We start from the raw sequence: 27,442 nt of genomic DNA, 5'->3' as shown, positions 1-27,442 counted from the left end.
TCTGAGTTCAATTCCTGGATATCCTTGTTAATTTTCTATCTCGCTGATCTAATATTGACAAACCAGTGTTAAAGTCTCCCCCTATTGTGTCCTCTTATTAACAAACGCTTAGACAACTTAAATCATTACTTTGACTATTTTCTTTTAATATCGTCAACCCTCATACCCTTTATCTTTCTGCCATATACCCACTTAAATTTTCAAAAAAAAAAAGAGTCTACCATCTGTTCTCATCTTACTATTAACACCAAAGCTACTAAGTTTTGAGAAAATTGTACATATTTATGAACATATTTATGCTATGATAAAATTCATATTCATGTTTAAGCTGGGCCTCAACATTTTCTAGCACTTATTCTTAGGCCTCTCCATTACCCTGCACATAGCTTTACATGTCCCTGAACCCTCTACTTCAACAGATCTCCAGGAGAAAATCACCACCTTCACACTTCAGAGTCAACAAAAGCTATTAGGTGTTCCTCATTTACAAACTTTTCTGCATCTGATCACCTCCTGTTTCTTCAAGAAACTATTCTCTCTTATCCATTCCTGCTGTCTTTTCAACTACCTGGAATAAATGCCTTTCTCCTAAATATTCATTTGACTCTTTATTGACCTTTGAAAAGTCAATTCACTCTCCATATTTTCTTAAACAGCATAACCTGATCTTCACCCTCACCTCTAGCTATGGAGTTAGGTACTTGCCCCTCTACTTGGTTCCTACTGCATCCTATATTTGTACATCTGAGAATGCTTATAGTATATTTTAACTTAGTAATTTTTCAATTTTCATGCCAGATTTTGAGAAACTTAAGGACACAGTTCACGCGTATCTCACATTTCTATACCAGAACCTTCCCCATGGCAGTTACTAATTTGTATAATAAACTAATTCCAGCAAGTTCATTTATGCTCCCAAATGTGTAAATCAAGTTATATTCATTAATTTTACTATAAGCACGGAAAATGAGTCATATGCCAGAAGGATCCTACTTTCAAGGGCAATAAATGATATTCAGGGGGAAAAAAGTTAATTATTTAAACAAAATGAGACCCTTGCTGTTTGCAAAAGAAGTCAGCTCAATATATATTTCCACAATTACTAGAAAAAAACTTTTTTTAAATACTTTCAAGTAAAGTTACTTTGTCTGTATTATCTCTTCTATGTCTTCCTTCCGATGGTCTAGATTTCAGTGATGCAGCACTATCCACTCTATTTTCTAATGTTTGAGATACACTAGATTTCTCTGCAGAACTTGTCATTTGCAGTGGTGGTTTAATTTTTCTTCTCTGTGGTGGAATTGCTAAAAAGAAGGACAAAGATTACAGATTTTTGTTTTTATACCTGTTGCTATTATTGAGGTACTTTTCAGATGAGGAGGTTAAGAAATGAAGATTCTTAGATGGTTCCCAGGTTTCTGGCTTACGTAAGTAAATACTGATGCCATTTACCAAGAAAAGAAGTGAAGGAAAAATGTGCAGGAAGGGTGGAAAGATTAATTTTGGACTATTAAGTCTGAGAAGTATTGGGATTCACTCAGGGTGGTTGGCAAAATATTAAGAGAAACATTAAGGAAAGCTTTAAGATACAGTCTCAAACCTTTTGCAAGGCTAAAAGGTTTTTCATTAACTTGTAATAATGGATCAGACTGAAGGCTGCCTATTCTCACCTTAGAGTATTAGGTCATAGGGTGAATGTTAGGGATAATAGAAGCTTCCCCAGTTAAGTCTGTTTACCCCACGTTCCTTTGTACTTATGTAAACTTTGTGCCAGATGGCTCTCTCAGGGAGGCTGAAGGGTGTTTGTTCTCAGCCCTGGAACCAAAGCTTTTATCATTCATAAAACCACTTTTAATCATGTTAATTATCTACAAGTGTGTGAACTCAGAACCTCTGTCATTAAATCTATACTGAATAAATACAAGGAAGAACAGTTAATAGAGGTCGGGTAGCTGCAACTGCCCTCTGAGAGCTGCTGATGACCTCCCTAGCCCACTGTACTTTGTGTGTTTGAGTGTATTTATTCATCTGTTGTGGAGTTAGAGTTTGCAGGACTGACCCCCCCACCCCCAGGTGGGGATAAATGTCTCAGGTGGTGATCCCGACATGATCATCATCACAGCAGGGGCCTGAACATGGAGCGAACCAATGAGATCGACACCACAGCTGGTGCCCCATGTGAGGAGACCCAACATGATCATTGTCACAGCAGGGGCCCAAAAGTGCGGCAAACCAATGTGATCAACGCCACAGAGGAATCTGTCAGTACTAGGCAACTAGCCAGTAGGCAACTAGATTTTTAGAACAGAAGGTCAATATTAAATTGTCATATAGACTAAGACTTTATTTAAAGAAACTAGAATACAGTACCAATAACTTGTAATAACAGAGCATTAATACTTGCAATACTGGAGTATTAATGCAGTAATGGAGTATTAATACTTGGAATAAAACTTTTAAAACTTTTATTGAGCTCTTAGTATGTATCAGACACTGTTTAAAGTTTCACTAGATTCCTTATTGAATGAATGATTTTTATTTAATCCTCTAAACAGCTTGATAAGATACTTTAGTGCCACTTATAGAAAACAAACTGGTTCTAAATGTAGCTAGAGGATCATCTGTACAAAGTACACAGCTGGAAGTGGGGAACTAAGCCCACCTGGCCTGGTTAATTCAATGTTTTAACCAAAGATATGCTGTGTCCTGCTTAAATTACAATAAGTTATTAATGTTGAATATTAGTATTTTGAACATTGTTCTGTTCAAATCTTAGGATTACTTTTCTTCCCAATAGAAGACATTTATGGTTCATATTTTATCAATTTTATTATATACCAAACTCATCCTTTAGGTAAATTATGTTCAGAATTTCCTTAAATTAAAAAAATGCCTTCTTTAAAATAATTGTTAGAAATCTTTTAAAACGGTAAAACTTACATGTGTTGATGAAAAGTACTGGACTTCTCATAGTGTATCTATCTGCACCAGAAACAATCATTGATGCTTCAGACATTTTTCTTTTACTAGGAGTAATTATCTGAAACCATAATGAAAAACAACCACTGTAAACACAATCTTGTTGAAATTAAATATCCTACAATTTTACTTATAACATTTTGCCTTCATACATGCCAAAGATACATGGTTTTTAAATAAACACCACAATATCCATACATTTCCATATTTTAGGCTGATATGAAAGGTTCTCATCATGTTTGGAATTAAATAAGTAGCTAAAACAAGTAAGGAATATTGCTTTAAAGAATATTTATAAAATATCCGTACCATTAAGTATAGTACCTTTATATGCTAGCTGAAAATATTTTATCAATATTGAGTTTATCTAGTTAACCACAGCTCACAATTTCCTATTCTACTTCATGAGGATAATGTATGGATTACATATTTATATAAAATTATTGTGAGTGCTTTCATGTCAAGCTTTCTTCAAAACATTCACCTATTTTTGAAAATTGTACTAATAATCTGTGAAGGCTAAACTGGAGTGAAGTAGCTGCAGGAATTCACAGATTCAGTGGCACATAACCTACTGGTTCCAGTAAAGATCTGTGTTTTCCCATATCACCTCACACTGATTTATAAGAGGGACAGAAGTAGATAAGCAGAGGCAGGGACTACAGGAGATAGGAGTTTCAGAGGATTCCATATAAAGAAGTAGATGGTGACCTACTACTTAGAGGAATAAAAGAGCTGTTTTATTGTGCTTTGAGGCACCTGTCCCTAGAACAGGGGAAAAAAACTGATGGAGTTGTGAATGGGTATGCATAAGGGATGTGAGGGAAGGATGGAAAGGATAAGAGAAAAGAAAATTCTAAGATTAACTAGAAAACAAGCTTCTGAGCCAATAGATTCTTCGTAGAGAAATTAACAGTTTTTAGTGGTATAGTGAGACCTGAAAAGTTACTTATTCAAATAAAAGTCTCAAACAGTTCATCCTTATTGAAAACAGAGCAGGTATTTAACAAAAGACTAAAAAAGAAAACAGTGAATAACATAAATATGCCAAAATGTATGGAAGTGCCTGCGAAAGTTATAGTTACCTAAAGATGAAACATTAGTAAAAACTGAAATAATCAGGCAAAACTCCATGAAGAAAGCAAAAATGGGCTGGGTGTAGTGGCTCATGCCTGTAATCTCAGCACTTTGGGAGACTGAGGCAGGCAGGTCACCTGAGGTCAGGAGTTTGAGCCCAGCCTGGCCAACAGGAGAAACCCTGTCTCTACTAAAACAAAAAAAACAAAAATCAGTAATGTGTGGTGGGGGTGCCTATAATCCCAGCTTGTTGTGAATCTGACAAAGGAGAATTGCCTGAACCTGGGAAGCAGAGGTTCTGGGAAGCGGAGTTGCAGTGAGCAGAGATAGCACCAGTGCACTCCAGCCTGAGCAACAGAGCAAGTCTCCATCTCAAAAAATAAATAAAAAGAAAGTTGAAGACAGTGTGGCCATTCCTCAAGGATCTAGAACTAGAAATACCATTTGACCTAGCAATCCCATTACTGTATACATATCCAAAGGATTATAAATCATTCTACTATAGACACATGCATGTATGTTTATTGCAGCACTATTTACAATAGCAAAGACTTCAAACCAACCCAAATGCCCATCATTAATAGGCTGGATAAAGAAAATGTGGCACATATACACTATGGAATACTATGCAGCCATAATAAAGGATGAATTTATGTCCTTTGCAGAGACATGGATGAAGCTGGAAACCTTAATTCTCAGCAAACCAACACAGAAACAGAAAACCAAACACTACATGTTCTCACCCATAAGTGGGAGTTGAACAATAAGAACACATGAACACAGGGAGGGGAACATCACACACCAGGGCCTGTTGTGGGGTGGTGAGCTAGGGGAGGGATATCATTAGGAGAAATACCCGATGTAGATGACGGGTTGATGGGTGCAGCAAACCACCATGGCATGTGTATACCCATGTAACAACCCTGCATTTTCTGCACATGTATCCCAGAACTTAAAGTACAATAAAAAAGGACTTCCTACAAAAAAGAAAGGATATGTAAAATGTTTTAAAAGGAAAGCAAAAATAAAGAATGAAAATGAACAAGACTAGCAAATGTTAAGCATGCTTTAGATGAGTAAAGGCAAAAAAAAAAAGAAATAATGTCAATGAAGATCTTGAGGCATGAATGAACATGGCATGCAAAAAAAACAGTAAAGCAAACTACCTTACAAAAGGGGAGAACACATACTAGAGTTTTAATAGAAAGAGTAAAATTAAATTATAGGAAGTCTCAGAACTGAGCCAAAATTTATTGAGTCAGTGGGATGAATACAGAAATCACAAAGCTTTTGGAGCAGAAGAATGCTACGAAGGTACTGATATTTAAGGAAAATTGCTGATTATATGGGGTAGCTCACAGGATAAAACAGTGGTAACAAAGTCCTTATGAAAGAATAATCACAAGCACCTTGATTCCAGATGTAAGGGGAGAAGAGGTTGGAATCAAGCATACTGCCCAATAAATAAATAAATAAATAACAGTATTACTGAAATACAGATAGATGCAGATTTTAGGCAAAAGATAAAACGTTTGAGCTCAGACTTCAGAAAAGGGCTTGAAGGCATTTACAAAGGGAAATCCAGAAAAACAAGCAGAGATGCAGCTATAGAACTTTGAAGAAAAGTCCACTACATTTTAAGAGCTCATATTATGAACATCAAAGAAGCTCTCTAAGAAAGAAGGCAACACAATGTTCCAAAAGCTGGATATCAAGGTTTTCGGTTTAGAGCAAACCTACAAGGAGGTATGGAGAGACGGAGAGAACGTATTTCTGATGTAGTAACAGAAGCAGAAAGAGAACTGTGATATATAGTGGAAGCTGAAGGAGAAGGCCTTAAGAAACAGAGGGCTGTCAACAATATTAAGTGTCACAACAAGGTATGGTGCTGGGGGGGTGGAGTATGAGAAATGGTCTCTTGGGTGTGATCTAGAGGAGGTCCTTCAATGGAAGAGGAAGAAAATAAGAAAAAGAACCTCATACTCTTTTTTTTTTCCCCTCATGCAAATAAACAGATTATACATTTCCATATTATATCCAAATGCAACGATAGAACAAAAAGGATAAAGACAAGAAGAATGTTCTCTTATCTATCTTTAATTTGTAATTTACTGGTGTAAAGTGTATCTTGTTTCAACCCCTATACATGTACACAATTTGCTAAGACACTATATTTTGTTTGCGTTTGTCAAAGGTAGGAGTAAAACTCTCAAATGTGATTGATCAAGGCCATTAATATATAAATTCTAGATTTTCCTTTCTGTACTCATACGTAGTAATGATTTGATCAGTGGTAGTTTTATAAACCGGTATTTTGACACCATCTTTACCTCAAGCTGACTGTTGTTTCTATTCTCTTGGTTACTGTTTTTGATATATTTTGAAGATTTAGCAAATTCCTTTGGGGACTTAGATTTTTCTTTTAGACTAACGAGTTCTTCTCCGACTGGAGAGATCTGACTTTCTGGCACTAGAATCTGTTGGAGAATAAGATAAAAAAAAGTATTTAAAACTGCAAACCACAGAAAGTATTCAAAAATCACTGGATGTCTTAATAAAGCTCCTACTCATCTCACATATTCAACTACCAATTATTTCCCTTTTTCATCCATGTGCTATTATAACTTTTGCAAAGGGACCCAACAAAAAGTATCCATACTTTCAAACTCTAATAGCCATAAAACAACCTTGGCATTAATGGAAGGACATTTACTGCTTTTTAAAATTTTTAAAGTTACCACACTGCTATTTATTAATAACTCTATTATTTACACTAAAATTATTAAAAGCGTGTTTAAAAATCATACATTGGGGTACTGTTTATATTGAGACCATTTGTTTTCTATAATCACACTCCAACATCAACTTTATTACCGTTCTATTAGTTATGGTTAAACTTAGCCCAGTGATAAAAATCAAGTAAGTCTGAGACATACCTGTGATCCACTTGCATCAAAAAGTATATGCACTGATGTTTTGGCAACGGAAATACTTTGTTTTCTGATAGATTCCTAAAATTAAATCAATTCACAGTGATGCCATTTTCTTCATTTTCTTTCAATTTTTCATATGTCATTTTATTTCCACTTAATGAAATTATTTCCTGTTTTCCTCCAAAACTGCCAAATATTCCAAGTCATTACTTTGCATATATGAATACCTTCTCAGAGTATTTCAATTACTCCCCATTAACGAGTCGTCTTAGCCTGTCATTTTGGTCCCTCTACAAGTGTTCCTCACAAATACATCTAATATTCTGCAATATAAATATTTTTTACTATCCAAATTTGTCAGTTAAATATCTCCCTAAAACATCACATGAATGCATAACTTAAGAATTCTCAGTTAAACATATTTTGGCATATATGTTGGCTCAAACATAATTTGGTTAAACAACATTTGTCTCATAATGTCTTTCACATTCCTGGAAAGTATTTAATCTAAATCCTCTCCTTTAACTTCGAAGGCCATTTCAAGGCTATTAATATTAATGCCTATCTCCAAACCCGACTCTTTATGAGTATTTTCTTTCTTCAATGTCTACAACTCATGTTCCCTATGCCATTATTTACTTCTGATGTATCATGTAATTCTCATGATGTTTAAAATCTTGAAAACACTGCTTTCTCTCATTTTACTTTTTAAACACCTGGCAGAAATTCATTAAATGTTTTGAGCAGCTGCTGCTAATTTTGTCATCTGAGATACTTTCCAATTGATATAAATAACAAGCTGATGGCTATTCAACAGTACAGATTTAAAGAACTAAAAGGTACATGTCATTTTAAGAATTCTAGAAAGGAAAAAAATGCAATAAAACTTATAGCACCAAACTAAGTGTTTCCAGAATTATGAAAATAGTAAATATTTATTAGGAAGTTTAAACACTTACCCTAAGTTTATTTGCACCAAAAATTTTTTGAGTCACATTAGTGATTTCTAGTGATGCATCAAAATACAAAAGCAATTCTTTCCCTTCTCTTTTACTAATTTTTACTGTATTTTTTAGAATTATGGTCAGTAGCTTCTTTGATTCTCTCACTGTATACAAACAAATAACACTGATTAGTTTATATGAATTTCTATGATACCACTCTGCAAGTATACTATAAATAAGACATGGATACAGCATATTAGTGGAATCAAAATTCACACTCTCAATATTGAACAGTGTTTAAAGTAATCAATTGTGGCACTACCTACCTATGTAACAAATAAGTCAATTTAACTTTGCTAGTCTCAGTGTTCTGATCTATAAATTACAGGATACTGCCATGACTAATAAGCTAGAATCCCAAATACATTCTGGATCCTAACAGATTCTTAATAAAATATTCCTTGAACACATCTGAGAATATTATTTTCTTAATTTAAAAAAGTCAAACAAAAATAACTTTTATAATTACCACATTTCTTGGCATAAGCATATAACAATTTCTATTAAATCCACAGTTGTTATAAATATGTTGACAATAAGCAACATTTGATAAAAATTAAGTGTCAGGAAATTGTGAGGTGAAACGGATCTAGTATTTGGCCTCAATGAACTTACCAGTCCAGTAAACAGAGAATACAGCAAGTACCAGTTTATAAGAAATATTCACACTCTCCCTCTCTACAAAAGTTATCAAAAAATTACCTGGCACCTAATTAATGCACCTAGTATTATAGACCAGAGGCCACCAAGCTCCTGTCCTACTTCTGGCAGGGATTCTATTGCTGAATGAAGTGTCTCCACCTCTGCCTGAAATGTATTTTTGGGCAGGAGAAAAACCCCCTGAAGGAGCAGAATCACAGAAAGTAGGGAAATTTCTACTTCTGAAAAAGCTCTGCAGGCCACCCCATGATCTGGCCTAAGGAGCAAATGTCCCTACAGGCTATAAAATGTCCCGATTCTTATGAGGCCTGCCCAAGCAGAAAATGTTTTATTTGCTTTTGTAAGTATATGGTCATGAAACTTTCACAGTAATGCCCTTGGAAGGTACTAAGAATTATCAATTGCTTTAAAGTAGTGGCAAGCATAGTTTCAAACTCAAAGAGTGCCAGTAGTTTTTTTAAAAGTTCAACAGTGACAAGTTTTCAGGTTTCAGAGATGAAAATTTAGTGGGCTTTCAAGATGATGTTTCATGTTTTTATGAAAATTAAAACATTCATAATTCTTAAGTTTATTTTGGCTGTTTTATTCCTCTGATATGCATTTGATTTTTTTTGCTGTAGCTTGCTGTAAATCATATTAAATGTACTATTTGTTTTCACTCCTTGCAAGCACATGGTATTAGAATTACTTCAAATGTATTTTGCTGAATGCTTTGTGCCTATTTGTACAAAAATTTGTCTACCTATATTGTGGCTACTTACATAGGAATTTATCAATATTTGTTATATTTTAATGATTGCTTTGTTTAAATTCCTGATATTTGCTCTGTCTGGACTAAATCATGGCCTGGTTTCCTTTTTAATTACTTAGTATTATTGAAATACAAGAAAACTTTGTTTTGTTGCTTGCCATAAATTCAAGTATTTATGGATATCAATATATCAATATTTTATAACATAAAAATGACTAAAAAGAGAAGGAAAGAGTAAAAACTGTTCTCTCAAAATTGGTTATGAATGAGGAAAAAGATAGCTTAAGGAAGACACAGAATAAAAGTAGACTTTCTGTTTTATGATGTAGACATTTGAGCCCGTTGATATACTGAGAGAAAAGAGGTACTGAGAGAGTGAGAGAAAGAAGATACAAGAAATATGAATTGATGGAGCAAAGACTAGGATAACGTGTATGAAGAACTCAGAGAAATTACCCTTCAACAAGAGTAGATACCTATCCTCTGTTTATAGGAGAGATAAAGGAGGATACAGATACATAGATGTCTGGAGATGGAGGGTCTGAAGGGCCAAAATGTATAGGCACTGAAAAATTCATGTTCTGAATTAACACATCATAGTGAAAGCAAAAAGGCAAGGTTCTTAAGGATGATTTAAAATTTTAAATAGCAGCTGTTAGAAAACTGGAGAGGGATGGCAACTATGAACATGGAAGACTGCCAAGTAGCAGTGAGAGAGATTTAAAGTTGGAAGTTGGAGACTTCCACTTCTGGGGAAAATGTAGTATATCGCGGCAGGCTAATATCCACTTTTGAAACATCAGTAGGATTAAAATATTGTATGTTTAAAGGTGTCAGAGAGCTGTACATGTAACAAGATCTCTGGCCTTTTTTTCTCTAAGGAAATTTGCTAATTCTGTTTGTAGGCTTAAGAAGAGAATTTCTGCTAGAGATAAGAAAGACAAGCAAGTATTTAATGAGCAGTAGTCCCTGGAGTAACAAACAGGACACTTAGAGGCTTTAAAGGCATAACTAATTTTCTCTTCATTGTGGGGCAGCACAAGGAGCTGGACAAAACCTGTGAAAAGGCAGAGTTAACTCTCTAATAGTCTCACAGGTTTAAAATCAATGTACTGCCTGATACAGGTATCATCCTCAGGCATATGCCCAGTGTCCTGCTCAAAACATTTGCTGGATTTTGGACTGAATAGAGTAAAAGTCTGGCGAGCTGGGCTGGAATCCTCTAAAAGGCAGAACTGTATCTCCCATAGTCTCTCAGGTTCAGAAGAGACAAAGCTAATAGGCTCATGATCAACAGACTGGGATGGCCACACCTGAGCAACAGAGGCAAATAAGACAAGGAGTAAATTTAAAACTAAAACACAGGCCAACATCCATGATTAGATCAGTCCTTAAGCCCCTCTGCCTAAGAAGAAAAAAGAAACCCCTGTGGTAGAAGAACCATCTGGAGCATCTATAGTTCCTCTATATGCATTATCTATCATAAAATTATTTGACATGCATAGAGAAAACAACATGACTCATCAAGAGAGAAAACAACAGATCTTTTCAGAAGAAGGCTATATTAGTCTGCTATAATGGAATATCAGAGAGAGGGCCACTTATTTAAAAAAGGTTTATTTGGCTCATAGTTCTGCAGACTGTACAGGAAGCATGGTGCCAGCATTTGCCTCTGATGAGGAACTCAGGAAGCTTTTAATCATTGCAGAAGGCAAAATGGGAGTAGGTGTGTCACATGGCAAGAGAGGCAGCAAGAGAGAGATGAGGAAGTGCCATACTCAAACAACCCACTCTTACCTGATTAGAGAAATCATCACCATGAAATAATTATTGAAGAAAAAAATACCCCCTCCATCCTCAAACATCAACATCATAAACTAGGCAAATATGTCTGCTCTCATAATTTCTACTAACATTGTACTGAAGATTATATAGCCAGTGCAATAAGGCAACATGGTAGGATGGACTGACCATAAGAAGTGTTGGAAATGACATAGAACAAATGCAACTCTTATACGATGATAGTGGTAATGTAAAATGGCAAAATCATTTTGGACAACATTTTAGAAGTTCCTTCAAAAGCTAATCATATGCTTATGAGTCTGAACTAACCACTGAACTCCTTAGTATTTACCTAAGAGAAACAAAAACATTCTCCTAAGAAATTATACATGAATATTTATAGCAGCATTTCATAATAGCTAAAAACTGGGAACATTACAAATGCTCATTAACTAACAGCTGAATATAGAAGCCAATTGAAGAATATCTATACAATAGGATAACACCCAGCAATAAAAAGAACAAGCTGATACATGCAACAGGCTTGAATCTTTTTTTTTTTTTAAAGTATTCTAAAAGAAAGAAGCTGGACAAAAATTGCTACATACTGTATGATTTCATTTATATAAACTCTAGAAAATGTAAATGTATCAAAGATAAAGAAAACATTAGTAACTGCCTGGGGGTACAGTAGGAGAAGGATGGATACATCAAAAGTATAAAGAAATTTTGGTATGTTTATTAACTTGATTGCCATGATGGTTTCACAGGCATGTACAAACATGAAGAGTTATCAATGTCCTTAACCTGATGAAGGTTATACAAAAGACTTTCAGCTAACATCATGCTTGGTGGTAAAATACTGAATGCTCTTTCCTAAGCCAAGACTGGGATGCAAGCAAAGATGTTCACTTTTATCCCTTCTATTCAATATTGCACTAGAGGTTCTATCCATTGCAATAAAGCAACAAAAGGAAAGAAGGGAGGGAGGAAGTGCATAAGGATCAGAAAGGAAATAGTAAAGCTCTCTCTATTTGCAGATCCCATTACTGGTAAAATTAAAGATCAATTCTATTTATCGTCATATAGACTGAATACTTGGGAATAAATTCACCAAAAGCGTTATATAATGAAAATTAAGAAACACTGTTCAGAGAAATCAAAGACTTAAACAAATGGGGAGATACACCATGTTTATAAACTAAAATAGTTACTACTGTTAACATGTTATTTCTCCCCATATTAATCTAAAACCTGAGTCATAATTCCAGGAAGCAATTGACAAACTCTAAAATTTATATAGAAGCTCAAAAGGCCTATAATTTCTAAAACAATACTTTTAAAAACCACCATGTTGGAAGACATACTAATTGACTTCAAGACTAACCTCAAATCTATCATAATCAGAACAGTATGGTAGTGACATAAAGAATAGCGAGTAGATCTATGATAAATAGAACAGATTAGAGCACCAAGAAATAGACCCACTTTTACAGAGGCATGATTTTCAACAAAGAAACCAAAGAAATCCAGTAGAAGAGAAAAGCCTTTACAGCAATAATCCTGTAATAACTGCATATCCATAAGAAAAAATGAACCTCCAATCTGTACATCACACCTCAATCAAATATTAATTTGAGATTACAATTTAAGAGGAGACAAAAATTTCTTGGGTCACAGAAAACAATAACCATAAAAACAGATCAAGTAGATCTCAAAATCTAAAGCTTTTGCTCACCAGACATCATTAAGAAAAGGAATAAGCAAGATACAGTTTGGGAGAAAACTAGAGCATTTATCTGTCAAAGGATTGGAATCTAGGATACCTAAGAGCTAGAGTCCAATAAAAAATGAACAAAATATTTAAATATATACTTCACAAAGGAAGATAGATGAATGGCCAGAAAGCACATGAAAAGGCGTTCAATATTGCTGATCATTAGGAAAATGCAAATAAAAAGCATAAGAAATTACTACATGTCTACCGAAATGATTAAAATGTCTTAATATCTGAATTGGTAATAGCGTTAGTCTGATTTTGTCCATAGTGTTATGCAGTTCCCATTGTAGGACTGGAGCAACCAGATATTCATATTTAATCAAGCAAATGAGATGAAAGGTGAGGAGCTTTGAACATAGAGACAAGAATGACAAATGTGGATCACTGGTTCTAGACCAAATGGAAGGAAATAAGTACATGGGTAGGGCTGGGAGATTAGTAGAGAAACATGGGATCAAGGAATTTGATGCATTTCTGAATGTGAACATCTGGAAATACTGATTTTGCTTTCATTAGCATATTTTGTTAACCCAGAAAGTATGTAACATTTGTTCCATAGGGTAAGAACTGAGAAGAAAATTACATTTAAAAAACAAGTTTAATACCTTCAATGCTGTATATTTGTACTTTTTCCTCCGGCACAGTAACAGCTTCCCACTGATGATCCTTAAATTTAAAAACAGGTTTGGCCATAAGTAAATAATTTATTTCTGATTTAAAGTTTCTTTAAACATATTTTAGGTTACATGAACTATCATTTTTTTCCTAAATAATCACTCAGCAACTAGTTTATAAATAATCTCTAAGTAACTAGTTTATATAACACCTTTCTCACTCCATCAACTACATATTATACATGTTACATTTAATGTATTTGCTCATTTTTAAAAAGAAATGATGGTATTGACAATTTCCTATCCTTAGCCAAAAAAGAATGACTGTTAATATTTATTAGAGGATACCCTTTTTAAAAATGTTACCAATTCTTTTTATGTTGTCTTTAAAATATTTTGTGAAGTCATACTCATTCCTCAATTCCCACTCCTACTACATATTCCAGGTCCTGTAACCAAAATACTCATTAACCGATTGTCCTTTGATTTAAATATGAATATACATGAATGATAGCCTAAAATGTTTGCCCCAAGTATTTTCACTGAAAATTTGTATAAGTGAATAAAATGATATTGAATTCACAAAGTTGTAGTAAAAATGAAATACCATTCCTAAAAAAATGGGACTCTAAAACCTTCCAGTAATCTCGTAAGAAAAATAAATCCCAACTTTTGTTATTTAAGGAGTCATTCCAGAGCAATTCCTCTAAATCCTCATTCTTTAATTCTCTTCTCTTCTATACCTTAATTGAAACCAGTCATACCCTGATGATGTCACGACCTTTATCCCTTACCTCAAAACCTCAGGATCAGGAGGAAAGGGATGATATTCCAATTTTTCCCCAAAGCTTTGAGCAGCCTCATATTTCTGTGTGTAAAAAACTTCTGGCCGGGCGCGGTGGCTCATGCCTGTAATCCCAGCATTTTGGGAGGCCGAGGCGGGTGGATCACGAGGTCAAGAGATCGAGACTATCCTGGCCAACATGGTGAAACCCTGTCTCTACTAAAAATACAAAAAAATTAGCTGGGCGTCGTGGCGCGCGACTGTGGTCCCAGCTACTCGGGATGCTGAGGCAGGAGAATTGCTTGAACCCGGGAGGCGGAGGCTGCAGTGAGCTGAGGTCGTGCCACTGCACTCCAGCCTGGAGCCTGGTGACAGAGTGAGACTCTGTCTCAAAAAACAAACAAACAAACAAACAAACAAACAAAAAACTCCTTTGAGGAATATCTCAGCTGGCATATTCTATTCTCAATAATTGTTATCATCTACTAACTTAAAAGTGATTCTTCCTTATATATCAAGGCACTTGGTTCACTTTAAAAAACTACATAATGAAAATTTTCAAACAGATTATTTTAAATCAGAAATCATAGTATTTATTATAAACCCAAAATAGACCCTTAACTAGCTCCAACAGTTATGAGTATGTCGTAGCAATTTTGTTCCATTTTCATCTCCACTCTCCCTCCATTATATTTCTCCTCCTTTTGACTTCACTTTTTCCCTTCAATCTCTCCCTATCTGCCCTGCACCATCAATTTTTGAAAGCTTTTACCCTTAAAATACCCAATAAAAACCCCTACTTTGAATCCATATCTCACGCTAGCTCTTTCCTTAATGTCTTTACTTCATCAACAAATATTTTAACTTTCTAGGAATGCCTAAACTCTTTATCCCGTAAGTGAAACTGCTTTTTCATGGGTTACCAGTTTTTATTTAGTCCCACCTCTCAGGGGTATTTCACTGTGTTGATCATTTTCTCTCATAAATGCTCCTTTCCTTTGTCATCCATAACACTATACCCTTTTAATTTGTTCCCTTTTGGCCGACTCTTCAAGTGTACCTCTGGCTAAAATCTCATTTACCTATCCTGTAGAAATGTGTGTTTTTCAAAGTTCTTTCACGTAGGCACTCATTAAATCCCATGGTTCTGTCATTTATATACAGGCGGCTTCTATATCTCTAATTATGGCTCAATCTCCATCTAGCTACCCAAATTTTAGTAATCCTTCCTCTTTTCAAAAAAATTACAAACACATCACAAAGTTTGCTCAGTCCAGTCTCCTCTCAAGTCCTTCTGGATTCTATCAATTTCCATCCATGCCCATCGTCACATCTCAAAACAATGCCATAATTATTTCTCACCTGGATTATTGTGAAAGCCTCCAAACTGCCTCTCGTCTTGTTCCTTTTTAATCCATTCTCCCCAATCTATTTTTATTGATTTCTCCTACTGGGGGGATCTTTTACACAAATGCGTTCTCTAGTGCCTAGTACATCCATGACACACAGTTCTCAAATATTCATTGAGCTGATATTACCTCTTACTTATAATCCTCCTTTGGCTCCACACTTCCTATATTTTTCCAATCCCCTCTGCCCTCTATGTATCTTTTAATTCGTTCAATGTTCCATTTACTCATGCTTGCAACAAACATGAGCCACTGAATAGCTATAAACAACAGGCAGGTTCCTGATCTTATTAATCTTCTACTCTATGCAGGAAAGCAGACAACAAAAAACAAAATGATTTTAAATAGTAATGACTACTATAAAGGAAATAACACAATGTGGAATAACACAGCTGTGAGGATACTTTGTATTGAGTAACCAGAGAATACTCTGTAAGAAGGCAACATTTGTGCTTAAATCTAGATGGGAAAGACTAAGATACAAGGACCTGGAAGAAGTGTTCTAGGCAGAAGAACTAAGAAGTAGAAAGACCTAAGATGGGCATGATCTGTGTTAAAGAAATAAAAAAAAAAGTGATTGGAACATAGTCATCATAGAAAATATATAAAATATCAGAGAAACAGCCAGAGACCGGGCCACAAAAAGCCTCGTATGCCACGTTAGAGAGACAGAAGAAGGATTTAAGGAGCCACTGTGGAGAATGGCTTTTATGGACAGCAAGAGAATACAGGGACAACATACTACAGCTACAGAAATTCAGAAAAGAGCAGATTCTAAACAGAGTTTTGGGAAGAAAAATCCCCCAGTATCTTGATCAGCGTCTGGAACACAGTAGGCACTTAACACCTCTAAATGCATTTTCCACTTTCCCTATCATTTTTACTGTTATAGTGTAATTGCTTTTCTTATCTCAATAATCCGTTAGACCAGGCTGAATGAAGAACACTGACCTTTTTATTTCCTTTATAGTACTTACTGCCATTTAATATAAATACTTTTTCTTCTCCTAAAATTCTATTCAGTTGGTGCAAAATTGCGGTTCTTGCCATTACTTGCAATGGTGAAAACCACAATTACTTTTGCACCTGCCTACGTAGCTCCTCAAAAAAAAAAAAAAAAAAAAGTTTCAAGTATTCCTACAAATTCTGCAGGAGAAATACGCTAATGGAAACTGTCAGTGCCCCTGAGAAGCTGTGCTAATCACTGGAACTCAATTTTAAGCATTCAAAGAAGGTACTCTAGAACAAAAAGCAATAAAGACGTGTAAATCCTAAAAGGCATTTGGTTAATGTTCACCTATAAAGTTTACTTGGGACAAATAGTGGGATTCTAGAAGAAACGGACTAAAAAGACTAAAGCCTTATTATAATATCACCGGCTGCAACGAGGTTAGTAAATGCTGATCAACTCTTATTCAGATTCTGGCAAATGGACTACACAATTTGAGCTAAATGTATGTAAATGTATCAAATATGAGGTGGTATCTATCATGAAATAACGGCTCAAGGATTTTCCTCAGGTAAAAAATATGTAGGTCAGCAGAAAATATGCCACCTATTTGGAAGACTTAAACATAGCTATGATAAAGCATAGTAAGAAAAGAACTAAAATTAACTTCCAATCAAGTCCTATTTCCAAAGAGAAGATTTTATGAATGATTAAGACCACTTGTCCCTGTTTGTTAACAAAACTTTTAATAGAATTCATCTGTATTTGAGTAACTGTTCTCTTTTTAAAAGCCAATTCACTTTGTTTATATGAATATAAAATTTTATCTGTCATAAATTAACATGTAATTTATTTTTGAAATGCTTATGTTAAAAAATTAGTATTGAAATTTAGCATTATTTTTTCTGTTACAATAAAACATCAGAAACCATTTTCATTTACAATTAGCATAGTAGGTTGCTATGCTAATCAAACTACTAGAGCTAATGTTAAAATCTATGTAGACTGGCTAGAAAAATAAATATATAAAGAAATCCACATTCTTACAGTGAGTAAAAATCTTACATATACATATAGAATAATACCAAGGGAATAAAACTTACATCATTATCTCCAGCAATGTAGAATGAGACAGTCTGACTCCCAAGATTAAAATCAATCCAAAATTCCTCAAGTTTTTCATCTGATGGTATTTGCAGCTAATAAAATAAACATATAAAACTGGCATATACAATGATTTTAGAAATAACAGAAAATTATGATGTTACATTAATGGCTACATCAAGAAAACAAAGTAGAAGGAGAGAGAACAGACAAGTATAACATTTAGATAAATTTTAAAACAATCAAATGAAATGCTACTTTAACATTTTACAAAAAAAATCGATTAGTTCCAAGAAATCATGAATATTCCAAATGCTAACAAAAGTTGAAAGTACTAGTTTGAATAGATTCATACATGATAAATCAATAATGGTCTTAAGGAAACAGGAGAAAATTTGGACTACAGCCTTTATTTTTCAGTTATTCTTGGCAATGAACATGCTGTTCCGTAAAATTTCTCCTGGTGTCACTGCCAGATACAGAATACTAGACCAGCTATATTCATGATCTAATTACAACTACTTTTAATTTTCTTACTCATTTTTAACTGACAATTCACTTGACTCTATCAAAATTCATGCACTAGCTAAAATAACATGTTAAATTAAAAATTTACCTCATATTTATCAAGAAATGCTGACAAACAAGGAAATGTAAAAACCCTGAAATAAAAAGTAGTTTAAGAAAAAAATAAATAAGCTTTCACAGCCTAATCTTGTCCATCAATAGAAATCATGCCAAATCTTATTTCCCTCTTTAATACTTTTCAAAATACACATTTAATGGACATTTACGCAGAGAAAATCGTATTACTTTGAGGATGCTACTCAATCTACCATTTTGATTAAAATGATTGCACCAAATGTTTTTGTATGTGATGCGGTTTGGCTCTGTGTCCCCACCCAAATCTCATATTGAATAGTACTGTCATAATTCCCATATGTCATAGGAGGGACCTGGTGGGAGGTAGCTGAATCATGAGGGCAGTTTATCCCATACTGTTCTCGTGGTAGTGAATAAGTCTCACGAGATCTGATGGTTTTATCAGGGGTTTCCACTTTAGCATCTTCCTCTTTCTCTCTTTGCCTGCTGCTACTGCTGCTATCCATGTAAGATGGGATTTGCTCCTCCTTGCCTCCACCATGATTGTCAGGATACCCCAGCCACATGGAACTATAAATCCAATTAAATCTCTTTCTTTCGTAAATTGCCCAGTCTCTGGAATGTCTTTATCGGCAGCATGAAAATGGATTAATACAGTGTGCTATCAAATATGACCAGAGTTTCCTAATTTAGTTTATAACAGATGTTTCCATAGAACTTAAATGAGATAAGAATATAAATGAATAACTCTCTTAAAAATGGTTAAATTCACAGAATGCTTTCTTAGGTACTATTTTAAATACTTAGCATATTATCTCATTTAATCTATACAACAAACACATGAGGTAGTTATTAGTACTATATAACAGCTAAGGAAACTGAGGCTTATAAAATTAAATAGTTTGCCCAATATTAGAACAGCAAGAGAGAAACTTATGATTCAAATCCAGGTAATAAGACTCCTTTCACCACCCTTACAATAGCTGTAATTTCTTTAGTAAGTAAAGTAAATGTTAACTCATTCATCAAATAAATGTGTGTTGAACATCTATAAGGTGCCAGGCATTGCAAATACTCTGTTTTTCTGTCATTATAAAAAAAATAATTAAAATTTACATTACATATCCTTTCATGCCCCTCAGAAAGACCCTAAAGTATGTTAATTATAAAGGAAGATGATTTGTTTGCTATGTATTTACATTCCAGTATGTGGATGAAGGAGACAATTCAAGTAATAAATATATCTAGATTTATGTTATCCCTCAAACATTAATAATGGATATGCAACTCAGAAATATAGTAAGCCAATTTTGAACATCCAAAATTATTAATTAATATGAATTAAGCAGAAATGAACTTTTCCCTCTGAAAAGTACAAAATAAAACAAGGCCAGTGCAGAATTATTTCAGATTACTAGTGTAGTAATTTGCTAAAATCATGTTATTGTTTTAAATTAAATATCTACACACATTTTACACTCCAACATAACAGGACAAATACAGTAAAATTTATAAAGAGTCAACATTGGTTAAATGCTCACTCTTGAGCTCTGTTTCTTTATCAGTAAATGATTGTATCTTCCATTAAATTTACCTTCTTTTGTCTCCAAGTATGCCATTTACAAGGTTGAGAAATATCCTGCAATCCTAATTTTAAAGAGAAAGACTTTTAAAAATCATAATAATTTTTAAAAATTCACAAATTTCTGTTATTTTTACACAACTTACTGTTTCAAATTCAGAGTCCTTAATTCTTTTAAATGCATTAGCAATAAAATCCATTGAAAACCAATGATGTGCCAGTTCTTGTCTTTGTTTTTCTGTGGTCATTCTACATAAAGCTTCTACAATGCCTACCTGTAAGTCATAATCTATTTAAAAAAATAGTTAATGTTTGATTTACAATTATGAAAATTAAGTTTATAAAAGACCACATATTTTACAAGGTATTAGAATAAGCAAGAGAAATAAGAATATATTAGTGTAATTTATTAATCTATTAATATTTTCTTCATAAGGATTAGAAGTATCTCATCATTTGAGGAATTAACACAGCTCAAATAACAAGCATGTTAACAGAAGAAATAAGGAAAATTTTTTAAAATTTTAAGAGACTTCTAAATATTCAAAGACACTGCCATTTCATTATTAGAGAGATAAAATGCAAAGTAACCCCATACAGTTGTCTGTAAGTCATAAAATCTGCTTTCCTTTTGTGTAACCATGATTATAATTATCCCAGAGTACTTTAAACCATCATTTATTCTACGTGTAAATCATCATAATAAAATGCATTCACAAAAAGCTTAGAAAATAAATTTTAAGTTATTTTAATAAACAAATTGTTTAAAAACAAATTCATCAATACCAAGTATATCAGACACCCTAATTTCATAAAATACTATCTGAGGAATTTTTTAGCACAATTAGTTCAGATCTATTGAAAAATTAAGCTATTATATTATTTATAAGTCTACCATTAGGCACAAATTCTATGTATCTAACACCTACTGTCAATTATTTTTGTACCAAAGACAATTTTCATTTTTACTTATTAAAAATTGCTTGATTGTACCTAAAGTTTATAATTCCCTCAGTCTCACATTACTATGCTAATATTTTAATTTAAAAAATACTACCTACTCTTCATAAATATGGAATAATTTTAGATTTGAAAAGACTGACTTACCTCCAGCATCTAAAATCCTCTCTCCCATACTACCCCTGTGAATTAAAACAACAGATTATAAACTGGACCAGAATCAATAGGAAGTCCATGAGAAAAAGAAACTTCACTAAAATTTATAAGTGGCTAATATCACCAACTTTTGCAGAAATTATATACATATACTAAATTATATTAAAAAGCTACAAGTTTATCAGTTTCATTATTAATGCAAACTCATGATTGTCTTATAAAACATTCTTAAATTCTTGATTTTAAGAATAAAAACAATATAGTACAAATTATTACATGAGAATTAACATTTCTTGGTTAGAGAGTATTTTCCGGGCATCTTGAGGCATTTTGTCAAGCATAGCATTCATTTTTTTTATTATCTAGAAAAGAAAAAAAGATAATGCATTAACTTTATATTCAGTGAAATACTATTTAGCAAAATATTCTAGGAACATAAACTTAGAAGCCTAATTTTTGCTTAATCACTAAATTTTATTATGGGAATGGAGTAGGATGGAGGAAAGAATATGTAACGTATAAAATAGGCTAGGCGTGGTGACTCACACCTGTAACCCCAACACTTTGGGAGGCCGAGGCGGGCGGATCACTTGAGGTCAGGAGTTCAAGACCAGCCTGGCCAACATAATGAAACCTCGTCTCTACTAAAAATACAAAACTTAGCCAGTCATGGTGGGGTGCACCTGTAATTCCAGCTACTTGGGAGGCTGAGGCAGGAGAAGCACTTAAACCTGCAAGGCAGAGGTTGCTGTAAGCTGAGATCGCGCCCCTGCACTCCAGCCTGGGCAGAGAGCAAGACTGTCTCAAAAAATACAAAAATAAAGTATAAAATAATGAATATAAAAACATAAACTATGGAATATCAAAAATCGGATATAACATGACTCCTGTACTTAAAGCATTTATACTTTTTACAATACAACTTAAATTTATTATAACTCCATTATAATTTCTAAGAAAGCCAAAAAGTATTACCTTATTTTGTTCTTATGATTATAGTACATGTACACACATGTATATACTAACACAGATTATTTTCAGCATCTAAATACATAAGGACCCGGAAAATTTGGATGGTTTAATTTTCATTTGAGCTATATGTATACATAAACCAATATGGTTATAAATTTTCCATAACGATTTAAGAAATATATCAGGCAATAATAGATCATTAAGATGATAGAAATAAACTCCAAGGTAAGTAATTTAGCCCTAGATAAAATAATTTTTCAATTTAATTGTTATTGATTTTCTTCACTTTCTAATTTTTAGTTTTTAAAACAGAATCAAACAAATGACTTTACCTCTTGCTGAATACAAATATTCACTCTTGAGTCAATAACCAGGGAACAAATGCGAGGTACGAAACTTTCCACTACTTGTTTTTTACCTGAATAAAAGTGTTAAATTATTGATAAATGTTCATTTCAAATTCTAGTAACCGTCAGTCTTTTCTTATAAGAGTTAGCGGAAAGGAGCCAGGCATGGTAACTCAGGCCTATAATCCTAGCACTTTGCAAGGCGCAGGTGGGCAGATTACTTGAGCCTAGGAGTTTGAGACCAGCCTGGGCAACATGGCAAAATCCTGTCTCTGCAAAAATTAGCCAAGCCTGGTGGCAGGCACCTGTAGTCCCAGCTACTTGGGAAGTTAAGGTGGGAGAATCATCTGAGCCCAGGATGTCAAGGCTTCTATGAGCCATGATTGTACCACTCTACTCCAGCCTGGGTGACAGGAGACTCTATCAAAAAATAAAAGTAGTTAGTGCAAAGGATATACTACTGTAGTTCAGAAGGCAGTTCGCCAGGGCTTGGGGACGAGAAAGAATGAAACTAAGTCCCTAATTCTATCACTAAACTAGCTATGTGGCCTTGTAAAAACTTCCACTCAACAGATAGGACTGATTTTAATACTGTCAAGGGAATAAGTCTAGATCTAGCTTCTAACTGCAGTCACATAAGGAACTTTTTTTTTTTTTTAGATTAAGTAAATATAGTTCAAAAGTGAAAACTTCAATGTTGAGGCTTTTTCTAAAACTGACCTCATTTTTAGTTATACATCAAAAAATTTTAGTTATACATCAAAATTTTTATACCCATAAAGACCAATATATCTTAACCTTAATGAAATTCTAAATGATATGAGCCACTTTTAGGGTAACATACAATTTTTTAGGTTAATGTACAATTTTCCAAAGTGACTACATAGATAGAACAAAAGTACTCAGGTGAAAAGATACAAGTATTTACTTTAAAAATCAGGTGGATCACTTTACAATTGCTGGTGCTTTAAATTGCTTTCTCCCTAAAAACATAAAAATTTAGACTACATTGTTACGTAGCAAAAACAGTCAATGAAGAAGTGGAATTAATTATTGTTTAAATCAATGGCAATCTGTTTAAAACTCTTAAAGGCAGCAAGTACCTTTATTTATAAATAATTCACCAGCCTCGGTGACCAGTCCTAGGTAAGGCTTCTTCAATCAACACAGAGCTAAAATAACTTGGATCTGATTGCTTGGCACAAGACAGTTGCAGGCCACAAGTGAAAGGATGAGGAGTAACATATTCTGTATTTTCAATAGTTTACTACTGAAAATTTGTTCCATTAGATCAAGTGTTGACAAACTATGGCCCACAAACTAAATGCAACTCACATTGCTTGTTTTTGCATGACTGTATCACTCAACAGCAAGTGCTTTGTGAAAATTATTTGAATCTATCGTGTTTTATTAAACCAGTAGTGTCAAAGGTGAACATCATTCACTCTTGTCAATTTAGCTATGGTTAGTTATTTGAATTTTTGTCAGAAGCAGAAGCTGAGTATTCTGACTTTCCCTAACACACAGCAGTCCAATGGCAGTGGGGTTTCATTGTGACTTTTTGACATCCAGCACCAAGACTGAACTTTTTCTGAACAAGAATCGTTATCAACCCTTATTATTGCATACTCAATGGCTTTGGTAATTAGCACTGGTTGCAGAGTTGACAATGTTTCTAAATGAATTGGGCCCAAAATTACAAAATAATGCTTAGATCATGAACTTACACTCTAGTGAAGTCATTCTGATAACTATGGTGATTTGAATGGCAAGTAATGCTATGCTGCTTTATAACTTCTCAGACTGTCAAAAGTTAAAACAGGAAGCAACATCTCCATTTCCACACAAATTTTAAGGGAATATATTTTTTCCAAACTCCAACTACAGGTCTAGCAGTATTTTTAAACTTTGTTGTAAGTACAAAGGAAATTTCCACATTTCAAAATCCATTTAATTGTGCAGTTGGAAAGCTTCCACATAACCTTCAATTGGAAGTGATTAATATGCAATGTAATGACATTCTAAAATGCAAATGTTAAGAACCTAACAATTCTATTAATGCCTTTCAAGTGATGAACATGCTCAATTAAAAGCATGCTTATGGACTGATATCAGTATTTGGCACTGTCTGCATGAAAAGTCATTTTCTAATGTGACGTACATAAAACCTCATTATAGATAGGCATTAACAAATGAATGTTTACAATCAATTTGGAAAACAGAACACTAACTCTGAACCCTAATTAAGTGTAATGTTATTCTCTCACAAAAAGAATGCAAAGTTCATTATTAGGAGACCTATATTACAAAAAATTGTACAGCCATTTTTAATGTTATATTATTCAATAGCATAAATAAACTATTTATAAAAATTTGTTTTTCTAGTTATACGAGTACCTACATAATATTCTTAATTGTTTGTCTCTTGGACTACAAAGTCTAAAATATTTACTATCTGGCCCTCTACAGAAGAAGTTTGTTGATCCTTGAATCAGACAATGAGTTTCTAATACTAAGACAATACTATGGGAATTGTGAAATTATACTAAAACTCTAACAGTAATTTATTGCTCCAATAGAAAATAGTTATAAATATTATACCTTCATCACTGACGTCATGTATGACCTGAAAAAAAGTGAATAATATTTAATTTACAAGTTACTGTCTATATTATAAACCATTACAAATGGTACTGAAATGACAGATTGCATTTCAACTCATAGCAAAATTACTTTTTATTAACGAATCATTTAGTTATATTTACCAGAATAATGTTTTATACAATCTGAACAACCAATCCAATCGAGTCACCAACCAATCTGTTAGTGACTTTTAGGCTCAGGGCACAGAGAACACAAATTGTTTTTTTAAATAAACACATGCTTTATAAACATCAGGGTAATCAATGTGATTTTTACCAGCAGAAGATCAACTAAGTCTTCTATCATATTTAGAGCAGCTTCATCTTTTGAATTTTCTTGACTCTGAATAATCTCCTTGGATTTTTCAAACCAGAAAGCCATGTAAAAAAAGGAATGAACTTATTAGTTACTTTGAGTTCCATTTTAATAACTTTAAGAATGTACTTATCTGTCTTTGTATAAACAGTAAACCTAGGAACAAAGACACTCAAAATCAAAATTTTAATATTGTATCAAAATAAATTTATGCTTTTAAAGATCTTCCCTTTTTTTTTTTTTTTTAAACTCACTATATTTTCCCATTGTTTAAAATGGGAAGAGATTAAGTTAATCCAGATTTCATGCAGAAGATCCTCATTTCGTCCTTCAAATTCCTAGTTAGGGTACATTATTTATAATACATGGAAGTAAATTATCATCACAATTTAGACCATTTTGGTATTGTTACTATATGAGATGTTTTCATATCGTTTTACCTTAATTCGGATATTTGAGTACATACATATCAGATAAAATTCTAGGTGCCAATAATGTAGCAATGAATGAAACAGACAAAAATCAATATCCTACATTCTAGCATAGGAGACAGACAACAATATAAAAACAAAAATGAAGTTAGATAATAAAAGTTAAAGAGATAATAAAGCAAATAACGGCCTTAGGGAGCTTAAATCATATGATTATCAAGCAGTCTGTCTTTGTACAGTTTTCTTGTGATCTTTGTATTTGTAACATAAGAGTTAGAGAAATATTTTATTCTCAAAATTGTATATGAAGTTGCTAAATTTATTTTCAACAATTTGGACAATTTCTTATTTTATTAGAAAACATACCTTTTACCATATTTAATTCACATGAAAATGTTACATATTCTATACTTATCTTTTGTATTAGTCCTTGTTTTATCATAGTTAAAAGTCCAGCTTGCCCCAATACACTGATATTTTTGCCACATCTTCCAACAGAAACCAAAATGGTTGAAACATTGTGCATATCCTCTTTATTAAGTTCCTGAAATAAAAGGTATACATTAACATTTCTGTAAATACAAAACAGTATGAAATAGACATTGCACAAGGAGCTTTAAACACATATTGATAATCCTCACAAATCCTGAATGATGGTCAATCATCTCTATATTGCAATGGATGAAAATGTGGTTTAAGAACACAACCTGTCCAAAGCCACACAGTCAAGGAATGACAAAACTCAGGACAAAAATGGAAATCTGTATAAATCCAAGAAACTTTATACTATGATACAATGAATCAGTTACTTTCCATTCTAAAAAGCTCCATGTATTTACAGACAAAAGAAATTCTTATTCAATTTCTTGGATTCATAATGAATCTCAGATACTGGGGGGATTATCAATAACCGCCCTTCCTCGTGTATGAAAATGCCTTAAATATGATCAATTAAATTCAAAGTTTGGGGTGATTTTTCCATTTTCCATACTAGTTTTGACAGAAGTAGGCATTGTCCATGTAACATCAAGTATACACTGATAGGTGTTTAAAAGAAAATCTATCAACTTGTCTAAACTTCAAACAGCTGAAGTATTTTTCCCCCAGTTTTGGTAACAGTTAATAATAGTAAAGCCTATGTGAACACATATTTTTGTATTTTTTATTTGGGAAATGACATTCCGATGTGTTGAGATTCCTCAAACAAAAATAAGCAAATGGTAAAATAAGCATTTATTTATATAATTATAACTGAGCTTGCCCAAGCCTTTCTATTTTTTTTTTTCTGATGGAGTACTTCTTCCTAAAACTAGAGTTCTATCTAATAATTGTAACAATCATTCAGCAAAAATAAATATTTACCCTGCAAATAAGGTTGTCCACTTTGTGGAAAAACTGTTTGCTGCATTTAATCTTCACATCTTCACAAATATCAATTTGTAAAAGTGTTTTCAAAGGTCTGAAATCATTTTTTCTTAGAGCATCATCAATGTATTTTTCCAACTGCTAGAGAAATATATTAATTGGCACATACTGAGTCACATACTGAATCAAAACCAAAATTAATTACCTTATGCAAACTAGTAATTTAAGAACTGTTTTCACAT

At 33.4% G+C, this 27,442-nt stretch overlaps 1 protein-coding gene across 1 annotated transcript in view; it reads right to left on the bottom strand.

Moving 5' to 3' along the window:
* The window catches only part of SYCP2 (synaptonemal complex protein 2), an 88,755-nt gene that overhangs the window by 43,050 nt on the left and 18,263 nt on the right, over positions 1-27,442 (bottom strand). Inside the window, exons 5-21 of the mRNA XM_032257046.1 lie at positions 27,198-27,341; positions 26,251-26,379; positions 25,366-25,470; positions 25,048-25,072; positions 22,432-22,517; positions 21,404-21,489; positions 21,119-21,153; positions 20,158-20,300; positions 20,024-20,076; positions 18,443-18,488; positions 17,826-17,921; positions 13,572-13,632; positions 7,949-8,097; positions 6,993-7,067; positions 6,387-6,533; positions 2,941-3,040; positions 1,144-1,304 (exon numbers count right to left, since the gene is read on the bottom strand). Coding sequence (XP_032112937.1) covers positions 1,144-1,304; positions 2,941-3,040; positions 6,387-6,533; positions 6,993-7,067; positions 7,949-8,097; positions 13,572-13,632; positions 17,826-17,921; positions 18,443-18,488; positions 20,024-20,076; positions 20,158-20,300; positions 21,119-21,153; positions 21,404-21,489; positions 22,432-22,517; positions 25,048-25,072; positions 25,366-25,470; positions 26,251-26,379; positions 27,198-27,341 — 1,641 coding nt within the window. The remainder of the gene's footprint in view (positions 1-1,143; positions 1,305-2,940; positions 3,041-6,386; positions 6,534-6,992; positions 7,068-7,948; positions 8,098-13,571; positions 13,633-17,825; positions 17,922-18,442; positions 18,489-20,023; positions 20,077-20,157; positions 20,301-21,118; positions 21,154-21,403; positions 21,490-22,431; positions 22,518-25,047; positions 25,073-25,365; positions 25,471-26,250; positions 26,380-27,197; positions 27,342-27,442) is intronic.

Source organism: Sapajus apella, unplaced genomic scaffold, assembly GCF_009761245.1.
Source record: "Sapajus apella isolate SASKATOON/1434 unplaced genomic scaffold, GSC_monkey_1.0 scaffold96, whole genome shotgun sequence".
Classification (NCBI taxonomy): Eukaryota; Metazoa; Chordata; class Mammalia; order Primates; family Cebidae; genus Sapajus; species Sapajus apella.
This window is presented reverse-complemented; position numbering and strand designations above follow the sequence as displayed.